General features: G+C 39.9%; 2 protein-coding genes across 2 annotated transcripts in view; both read right to left on the bottom strand.

The window, feature by feature from the left end:
- Positions 1-7,056, bottom strand: part of LOC101845247 (glutathione hydrolase 1 proenzyme) — a gene marked incomplete in the record, with an annotated part of 27,495 nt that extends 20,439 nt beyond the window's left edge. Inside the window, 3 exon segments of the mRNA XM_035970362.1 lie at positions 2,897-2,923; positions 3,672-4,270; positions 6,425-7,056. Coding sequence (XP_035826255.1) covers positions 2,897-2,923; positions 3,672-3,799 — 155 coding nt within the window.
- Positions 7,057-10,125: 3,069 nt separating this feature from the next.
- Positions 10,126-10,991, bottom strand: part of LOC106012097 (intraflagellar transport protein 46 homolog) — a gene marked incomplete at its 5' end in the record, with an annotated part of 6,326 nt that continues 5,460 nt past the window's right edge. The window contains 1 exon segment of the mRNA XM_013083865.2: positions 10,126-10,696. Within this exon segment, the coding sequence (XP_012939319.1) occupies positions 10,616-10,696 (81 nt within the window).

Raw genomic sequence — 10,991 nt, 5'->3', positions numbered from 1 at the left:
ACATCGAGATAGAAAGAAATACCTGATCCTCCCGCGCGGAGTGCCAGAACTAGGTCAAGTGAAGAGAACAAGAAATTCATAACGGTCACAATTAACAAACACAATCGTTCATAACGATCACAAACACAATCCTTCATAACGGTTACAAACACAATCCTTCATAACGGTTACAAACACAATCCGGACTCGTAATCGTGAGGTTGTGGGCCCGACGTTGTGTCCCTGGGAAAGGCACTTTACACGAATCTTCCTCACTTCACCCAGGTGGGAATGGGTACCCGGCCATGTCAGTTTGTTAGAGTTTGAGCGCTTTAAAATCAGCTGCTTGTTCTGTATGCTTCCCGGGAAGCTGAGAATGTTTCTGGGTGTTCTATTGTAGTGCTGGGGTAATATTATAGTGTAAAGCGCACAGAGCTGGCTTTCGAGTGGGGACATGCGCAATACAATTTATGCTATTTATTATTATTATCATTCTTCTTCTTCTTCTTCTTCTTCTTCTTCTTCTTCTTCTTCTTCTTCTTCTTCTTCTTCTTCTTCTTCTTATTATTATTATTATTATTAATCTCCACCGTTACACTACAAACTCTGAAAAGTGGGTGGTTGGCGGGTGCTCTGGTGTGGTTTGCTTCTTCTTCCCTATCAAACATCTATCGTCCTTAACTCCCCTTCTTCTTTTGTGTTTGTTACTCTCTTGTAACACCTTTAATCTTCTGGCGCTCATATGACCTTATGCAGTTGCGAGCGCTGCAAAACCCTCTACTATAAAAAAAAAAAATTTTTTTAATGAAACATCACAAATATAGAACAATATTATATTCCCCTCGAGCACTGGTTCGAGTGAGCCATGAGGGCACGGCAGCGGCCTAGTTATCCCCCACGCTGCCTTGGAAAACATTTCCAACATCGACATTAAAAAATCATGCTTTTTTGTTTTTTCATTCAAAGCTTGAGCTATTGTCTAACAGTAATGTAGCCTATTTCCTGATTTGACATCTGCTTCCCCATTCCTCACGCATGCTGTAAAATATTTTCAAAAAAATTGACGAATGCAGTAAATTTGAAATAAAATAGTTGACGGTTCTGTCAAACCAGCCACGGTGACTGTTGGAAAATGTAGTAAATCTGTAGTTGTCTGCCAACTGTTCCGATGTAGAAAGCCGTCCACAATTGTGAGGCAGCGCGGTGGAATCAGGCTCTCGTCAAACTAATCAAAGTGAAGAAACTTGCATTTTTCCGCAGGTTTGTGAATTTTTATCAAAATTTTGTTTTTTGGCGCAACACCTTTCATGGCCGTTAAAGAACTCAGTTGGACGGGATAAGTTCAGGGAGACATCGATGTACACTCGCAAAAAAGTAACACACAGGCACACAGGCACACAGGTATACAGGTACACAGGTATACAGGTACACAGGCACATACGTACACAGGTATAGAGGTACACAGACACACACGTACACGGGTACACAGGTACACAGGTAGACAGATACACAGACACACAGGTACACGGGTACACAGGTACACGGGTAGACAGACAAACAGATACACAGACACACAGGTATACAGGTACACAGACACACAGACACACAGGTACACGGGTACACAGACACACAGGTAGACAGATACACAGACACAAACACACACACACACTACACACACACACACTACATGCAAAATTAAGTCACAACACCACAACACAGCAATGAGTCAGTAGTCTACTTTGTACACATACTTTAGTGAAAGATGCGAGGAAATAAATAAAAAAAATATTGAAGAAATGTACGTGAGGAAATCAGAAATGTTAAAAAAAATATACATGGAAATCAGAAATGTGAGAAACGTTTTCCACAGGCACAAGACGCTACCTCAAAATTGCAAAGTTCTATCTGACGTTTTAAGTCGTTTTAAGTTATTAAGTCTTGTAGTAAGACCATGAGGTCAGAAACCAAATGTTCTCTCTGAAACTCAAAATCTTCGCCAACAAATTTCTCCAAACTTGATAGGCCCCTACTAAGCAGCAGAGAGAACTGTGTCACGTTGAGGTAGTGACGAAGAGTGGGAACAAACAATTAGTGGGACATGTGCTGACAAAATGAGGGAAATCTCGGATGTTACCCCTACGGACACAGATTGATACATGGAATGTATACGTTGTTTTGTTCCTTTTAGTAGAAGTTTTACGGCGCTCGCAACTGCATAAGGTCATAGGAGCGCCAGAAGATTAGAGGTGTTACAAGAGAGTAACAAACATAAAACAAGAAGCGAGGGGAGATAAGGACGATAGATGTTTGATAGTATAGGAAAGAAGAAGCAAACCAAACCAGAGCACCCGCCAACCACCCACATGTATAGGTTGGGTTTGTACAAGTTATTATAATTTATATATGAAATGATAAAAGACATGTCTAACTGGAAGAAAAAATGGCATCCCTTTAAAACCTACACATTTGATGTAGCTTATATCTATTCTCGGCCGACGTCTCCACTCAGGGGTTGTGAGAGAAGCAACTCATTTAGTCAACACACTTCACAAATGATCGCTTTGAAGCACAAGGGGGCTATCCCGAAAAATGCTGTTTTGAGAAATTTGAAGGTAAAGTTTTTGCCTTTTTCAGTTTCTTTAAAAGACCAGGAGAATTTTCTCTATAACCAAACAAAGAAACACACACCAGTGAAACCAAACTTCTCCTATAGGAAGGACAATGCCCACTTTTGGAGTAAGTCAAGATTTCTGGAAACCCCCGACATCTGTGTGAGCCCGCTTGTCCTTAAAAGCGACCTAATGTTCGATCTGTAAGTGGCCCCTGCCACAAATTTAGACAGAATTTTTTTTTAGAGAAAGTGTTAAAGAGTCTAGTGTGTACACACGACATGCAACATCGAGATAGAAAGAAATACCTGATCCTCCCGCGCGGAGTGCCAGAACTAGGTCAAGTGAAGAGAACAAGAAATTCATAACGGTCACAATTAACAAACACAATCGTTCATAACGATCACAAACACAATCCATAACGGTTACAAACACAATCCTTCATAACGGTTACAAACACAATCCTTCATAACGGTTACAAACACAATCCTTCATAACCGGTTACAAACACAATCCTTCATAACGGTTACAAACACAATCCTTCATAACGGTTACAAACACAATCCTTCATAACGGTTACAAACACAATCCTTCATAACCGTTGCAAACACAATCCTTCATAACGGTTACGGTTACAAACACAATCCTTCATAACCGTTACAAACACTAATCCTTCATAACGATCACAAACACAATCCTTCATAACAGTTACAAACACAATCCTTCATAATGGTTACAAACACAATCCTTCATAACGGTTACAAACACAATCCTTCATAACCGTTACAAATAAACACAAAAGATAATTATAATCAGCACAGAAGATTCTAGCAGCTATGAAAAGAAAGACATATGTATCATGACATATATATACATATATCACAGAAGATTCCAGCAGCGTGAACTGTAAGAGTTTTACAGTACTTGCGACACAATAAGGTCATATTTATAAGTGCCGAAGATTAGAGGTGTTACAAGAGAGTAAAAAACACAAAAAAAGAAGGAGGGGAGATAAAGACGATAGATGTTTGATAGGAAAGAAGGAGCAAACCGCACCGGAGTACCCCCCAACCACCCACTCACCTCCGTTTGTTGTGTAGCTTATCCTCATACTCAAAGAGCTCCGGGTCATCGCTGTCTCCACCCCCGTCACGAGTCAAAAACGGCTGCGCCTCATCCTGGTAACTCCGCGAATTCCCTCCTGTCGCCATGATTTCCTTTTCCAATGTCTGTTTGGAATGTTCAGTATGGATACCTAGCGCGCTTTGGTGCTGGGAGGCACTGAGCACTTATGGACCTGTCCGGTGTGCAATGACGTTGTTGCCCAGGACAGGTAATAACAGGTAAAAAAATTAGGGTTTAAATTTTCGTTTTTTCTGCGAATGTTAAAGCTTTAAAATCGGTAGTCACTCAGCATAAACTTCACCCAGAGCAATTATAAGAGGAATTTCTCAAAAGTTTTTTAAAAATCACTTTGGTCGATTTAGACAACAGTCAAATGAATTCATCCAATCACTGGTCATACACACACAAACGTGAGGATCGGGTCTTTCAGTTCGCGTAAAGAAATGTGGCACGTCAGTTCTCTGTGGCAGGACTTTGTCAAGGTCATCAGACACGAGGGGAAGGTCGGTCCACGAACAGTGTCCCAAATCCCGGCTGCTAGGTATTCACGTCGCCTTCTATACGAGAGAACAATAGAAAGAAAAAACAATTTAAAAAAACAAAACAGAACTGAATCACAAGAAGAGAAGAACAACATGATCTAGATAATCTTTTCTTTTAGAGAAGCATCTTCTTGTTTTCAAAAGAGCTTTACGGCACTTGCGACACAATAAGGTCATATGAGTGCGGAAGATTAGAGGTGGTACAAGAGAGTAACAAACACGAAAAAGAGATCAGGACTATATAGAGATGTTTGATAGGAAAGAAGGAGCAAACCACACCAGAGCACCTGCCAAACACCCACTTTGACCAGTTTGCAGTGTTATTGAACACAATTAACATACCACTCACAACACAGCCATCTCCTTCCAGAACACTTTCAAGTACCACCCGCCACATATTCTATTTTCTCGCTCATTTTGTCTCTGAAACAGGTTGACCCTCACCTCCTTCAATGAAATATATATATGTATCAAAACTTCTATTCAAGATAGACGAGTATTTGTTACATCAAAAGCAAGACAATATATGTAAGCTTCAAGATGATACCCTATAAGTTAATAACTCCATGCCATATGCCCCTAAATTGATAATGATATGCACCTCTGATTCCATCATGCTGTGACGTAAATTGTAAAAATTACAAACGTGATTACAAGAAAATGAATCCCAAGGTCTCAGTTTCTTCCACTGAGCTGTGTCAGTCCTTGTGACCTAGCCTAGATTTGACACCCAGGACCATGTACAGTGTTACACACGACCTGCGTACTGTGTTACACACGACCTGTGTACTGTGTTACACACGACCTGTGTACTGTGTTACACACGACCTGAGTACTGTGTTACACACGACCTGCGTACTGTACACACGACCTGCGTACTGTGTTTCACACGACCTGCGTACTGTGTTACACACGACCTGCGTACTGTGTTACACACGACCTGCGTACTGTGTTACACACGACCTGCGTACTGGGTTATACACGACCTGTGTACTGTGTTTCACACGACCTGTGTACTGTGTTACACACGACCTGCGTACTTTGTTACACACGACCTGTGTACTGTGTTACACGCACTGTGTACTGTGTTACACGCACTGTGTACTGTGTAGCACGCACTGTGTATAAGTATAATGAGCGTATCAGCAGTCAAGACATGTGGGGAGACCAACGACACTGCATCTGCATTGATTAAATTTTTTTTCCCAGGTTTGAGTGCATGGCTTTTTCTTTTTATTAATTTTTTTTTTTTTTCAATGGCTGTTCACTTCTACGTTTCCATTTCTAAAGCGTATGAAACATGAATGGATGTATTCAAAGCATACCCTAGCCTTAAATCCTGCATGATTTAGGCTTACAGTAAACATGCAGGGAATTATGACACACGCTTTTAGTGTTTTTAGTTTTCTTAAGATTTGAGTTTTACAGCACTTGCAACACAATTAGGTCATATAACTGCTGAAGATTAGAGGTGTTACAAGAGGGTAACAAACACAAAAAAGAAGGAGGAGAGATAAAGGACGATAGATGTTTGATAGGAAAGACGAAGCAAACCACACCAGAGCATCCGCCAACCTACCACACACTTTCCCCCTTCAGGCATTCAACTAATGACTTTACGGACAAGGTCAGGAGCCGAACCATGAAAACACACAGAAGAAGGTTCTAATTTTCTTTCTCCAGTATTTAAAATCTGTTCTCATTCACTGCGACAAGCAGACAGATTCACTCGGCATCTTCCTCTGTACTAGATCTAGATCTAGGTCGACTAGGAAGCGACGTAACATGGCATGCCCCCCTGTTTTAACCCATATTTTTATATTGGAAGAGGCTAGCCGTACCTGAATTTTACCACAGTTTAATGTTTTGCAGTTTTGTTAGATTTTATATCTTAGCTCGCTGCGAATCAAACATATAGATCTAGATCTAGATGTAGGTCAGGCTCAAATAAGGGGGGTGGGAACTACCGAAAAAGCACCCGAAGCAGTGCATCTCTGTACTCTGTGTGTGCGGGAGTGAAAGTAAAAATTTAGGTCCGATGTTTTCCCAACTGGGAAATGTGAATGGAAGGGAAAGTCAACAACATGGGGACCTGGAACAGTGTCCCATTTCATCAGTCAAAAGATTAGATTAGATTAGTCTAGCCTTGATTAGGAATAGGAAACTCACACTTTGTGTACACTGTCAATAAAACTGTCCTCGAAACTGGATCTTCAATTCATCCCACGCAGACGAAGACAAGTTCAGTAGACCTAGTTTTGTGTCAACGCGAAAGGCGGTAAGGCCACACTGACTCTACTCTGATCTGGCAAACATTGAAACCCACTATTATCTCTCAAAGTCAAAACGGACCCTCTTCACACATCAGGCATGGATCACGCAGTGCAGTTGTTGGTGATAATAACGATAGAAGTACCGGGGAACTTACAATGATATGACAGGAAGCAAGACTGATAACAGTTCAGAACGTCATGTTCTTGTTATCGCTCCAAGTCTTCCAGGCAGGTACTTGACTGCTTTTGCTTAGTCATGCTAGAGTAGCACTACGTACGCTTCCAGAAAGACCAAACCACAGAGGTCCCACAGTCACACGGACTAAGAAAACACCACGAGAGACGGGTAGCCCAGGCCTAGAGTCTTTTGTTTATGCAGACAACAAAATCACGGGGTCGAATATGAGGACAAAAAGCTCTCTCTCTGTATCCGCTCATGCAGTTGGTCACCTCGATACCAATGCTTTTTATAGCGAAATACTCTCCGATACTTCTTGATTATCGATTCCCAGAGTTGTGTCAGTACATTAGGCGGGGGCTCCGTGGTTATTGTTTGTGTTCCCAGGCTGAAGTGTCATTTTGAGGGAAGATCATTAACATTTGGACACAAAAGCGGTCGTTTTGGGTTAGGAAAAAAGCAAGTCTAGGAAGCAACAGCTGGAGAATAAAGAAAACGACTGGAATTCATGCCATGATATAATAGTAGATTCTATATTGTAATCTTCCAAGACCGACCGACATGATAATGATAACTTTAATATATTTTATCACTCTAGATCCCAGGCTGTTATTGGTGGGGATCGAGTTTACATACAATATTTTTTTAAAGTTACTTATTTAATACATGATCTGTATAATAACCACAAGTTGAGAAAAGGAACAATTAGATTCTAAACATAGATATGCGGTAGCTATCTAGCACCCAGTGCCTACCTTTCATTCAAACTTTTTTTCCTGTAACGATGTCATAAGTCTTAAAAATAAATTTGGCGCTCATTATATGACCTTATCCAGTTGCGAGCGCCGTATAAAACCCTGGTAAAAACTTACTAAACTAAAACTAGGCCTAAGTCTTTATTAAATTGTTGTTGTCTCATGTTGCGCAGACATATTTGACAGGTCAAGGTCACTCGTAGGTCATTGAGTGGATTTGTATCAAACACCAAACTGCATTGCGATTGTAATGCCATGATATATATATATATAATATATATATATATGTATATATATATATATATATACATATATGATAAAATTTGTGGGTGATTGGCGGGTGCTCAGCTGGTCCTGGGGTTTGCTCCTATTATAATTCTTTCTTCTGTCAAACATCTCTAGATCTATATCGTCCTTTTATCTCTTCTCCTTCTTTTAAGCGTTTGTCATTCTCTTCTAACACTTCTTATCTTCGTCCTTTATATTATATATTACATAATAAAAACCTTATTGAGTTTTAAGTGCCACCAAGCATCCGTTTGCTTAAACCAAAGTACTGCACATGTACAGGTATCTATCCAGCTCATCTCTCTACGATCTCTCCCTTGTGCACACATGGCGTGACGCAGCATAAATTCGTACACGTACGCAATGATCAACTTGGAACTATATCTATAACTGGTCGCTTTTTAGGACAAGCGGGCTAACCCAGATTTCGGGGCTTTTCTGAAATTATGACATACGCAACAATGGGCATTGGCCTACTTATAGGAGAAGTTTGGTTTCATTGGTGTGTATATTTTTTGTTCGGTTATAGAGACAATAACTCTCCTTGTCTTTTCAAGAAACTGAACAAGGGGCAAAAACTTTACCTTCAAATTTCTCAAAACAGCATTTTTCGGGATAACCCCCTTGTGCTTAAAAGCGACCATAGTACATTTGTACACCATTTCGGTCTTGCTGTGCGGACCAACAGAGGATCTGATCAGAGAGTTTACAGTAATATTACTGTAAACCCTCTCTGATCTGATCCAGCAAGACTCACGGTCCAGTAAATTATGATGTTGATAGACAACGCGGACTTCACATGTGATGTGATCGTTTTCGTTTTAGTAAGAGTTTTACGGCACTTGCAACATAACCAGGTCATATAAGTGCCGAAGATTAGAGGTGTTACAAGAGAGTAACAAACACAAAAAAGGAGGAGAGGTTGGTTGTTGTTGTTTTTGGTGTTTTAGTTTTACGGCACTCGCAACACAATAAGGTCATACAAGCGCCAGAAGATTAGAGGTGTTACAAGAGAGTAACAAACATAAAAAAAGAAGGAGGAGAGATAAATACGATATATTATGTAGATGTTTGATAGGAAAGAAGAAGCATTAGACCACACCAGAGCACCCGCCAACCGCGCACAGAGGAACTGAGCAAGACCTTCGGCCCGGTAAAGAATGATAATATAATGATATAGTTGATAGAGATAGGCCTACCGGACTTCACGTATGATGAGATCAATAATATATCATTATACCTGTAATAATTATGTGTGTTGTGTGTGTGTGTGTGTGTGTGCAGGACTCCGTGACATTTCAATGTCCGGCAAGCTCTCCTCGGCGTGGGCGTGTCCTCCATTTCCTATTTACTATTGAACACGCCCTTCTCTTTTCTCCACGTTCTGTGCGAGCTCTCTCGCCCCAGATTAGTTTTAGTAGTTTTAGTAAGAGTTTTACGGCACTTACAAAACAATAAGGTCATATAAGTGCCGAAGATTAGAGGTGTTACAAGAGAGTAACAAACACAAAATAGAAGGAGGGGAGAAAAGGACGATAGATGTTTGATAGGAAAGAAGGAGCAAACCACCCGCTATTTCGCCCCAGCGTTCACGTCGCAATATCATAGAAGTAGGCCTAATAGTAATAGTTCACAGTAAACACGGTTGGAATAGTTCACACTACAAAAACAACAGTTCACAGTACACACAGAGAGGGAATTGTTAACATTACATACAGAGGGAATAGTTCACACCACACACACCACAGAAACAACAGTTCACACTACAGAGAGAGAACAGTTCACACTACACCCAGAAGTAATAGCAGAAGGAATAGTTCACACTACACACACTACAGAAACAACAGTTCACACTACAGAGAGAGAAGAGTTCACACTAGATACAGAAGGAAGAGTTCACACTTCACACAGAAACAAGTTCACACTACGTTTATCACTAGCCGCGTATACTCTTTCACTCCAGTTTTTGTATGTGAGAATGTGTGTGGGTCTTAGGGTTGTGTGTGTGTGTGTGTGTGTGTGTGTGTGTGTGTGTGTGCATGTGCGTGTGTGTGTGTGTGTGCGCGTGAGTGTGTAGATCCCACACACTGGCCCAATAAGCCAGAAATCACACCCCAGATAACTTCTACTCTTCTAGACAGTCTAGTTTTAGTAAGAGTTTTACGGCAATCGCAACACAATAAGGTCATATAAGTGCCGAAGATTAGAGGTGTTACAAGAGAGTAACATACACAAAAAAGAAGGAGTAGAGATAAGGACGATAGATGTTTGATAGGAAAGAAGGAGCAAACCACACCAGAGCACCCGCCAACCACCCACTGTTCTAGACAAAAGAACCTGAAACAAGCACAGAAAAAAACCCAAACAACCCAAGAATAAAACGTGTCAATAAACAGGCAACCACTTTAATAATTCCTGTCAGAAACATAATAATAAATATAATCACATTCTTGCCATCAGTTCAATCAATCGTCTCATAAATGAATAGGAACATTTCTATTATCATTAAAATTCCAGAAAGAATTTTCTTTTCAAGATACGTTTTTCAACATTTCAAACAGCATAGTTTCTACAAGTATAGTTGAAATATAGAAGAAAAATGGACGGAAAGAATGAGAGTGACATTAAGCCGAGTAGAAAAATCTTTTTATAGTATTTTTCTGTTACCCCCCCCAAAAAAAACCCCAAACAAAACAAAACAACAACAATAATAAAAAACAATATATTTCAGTTTTTCTTCACAATTTTATGAAAAAAATCTGATAAAAATAAAAAAGACAAATCTGTCGGCCCCTCCCACACACACTCACACATACAAACGCACATCACAAGACAAATCTATTGGCCCCAAACATGCACACACACATCACAAGACAAATCTATCGGCTCCGTCGATGTCCTTCAGATCATTGTCCAACTTATTCTCCTCTGCCAGGGCTCGGAAATGCTGTAAAAACAAACAATAGGACAATAAATATGACAATAAATAGGACAATAAACATGACAATAAATAGGACAAATAAATAGGACAATAAAATAGAACAAGAAATAAGACAAGAAATATGACAATAAATAGGACAATAAACATAACAATAAATATGACAATAAATAGAACAAAAATAGGACTATAAACAGGACAAGAAATATGACAACATACATGATAATAAACATGACAAAAATAGGACAATAAACAGGAAATAAATAGGACAATAAAAAACAAACAAAATATGTCAATAAATAAC

Source organism: Aplysia californica, unplaced genomic scaffold (assembly GCF_000002075.1).
Source record: "Aplysia californica isolate F4 #8 unplaced genomic scaffold, AplCal3.0 scaffold00259, whole genome shotgun sequence".
NCBI lineage: Eukaryota > Metazoa > Mollusca > Gastropoda > Aplysiida > Aplysiidae > Aplysia > Aplysia californica.
The sequence above is the reverse complement of the archived record's forward strand: the minus strand, read 5'-3'. Positions and strand labels throughout refer to the sequence as shown.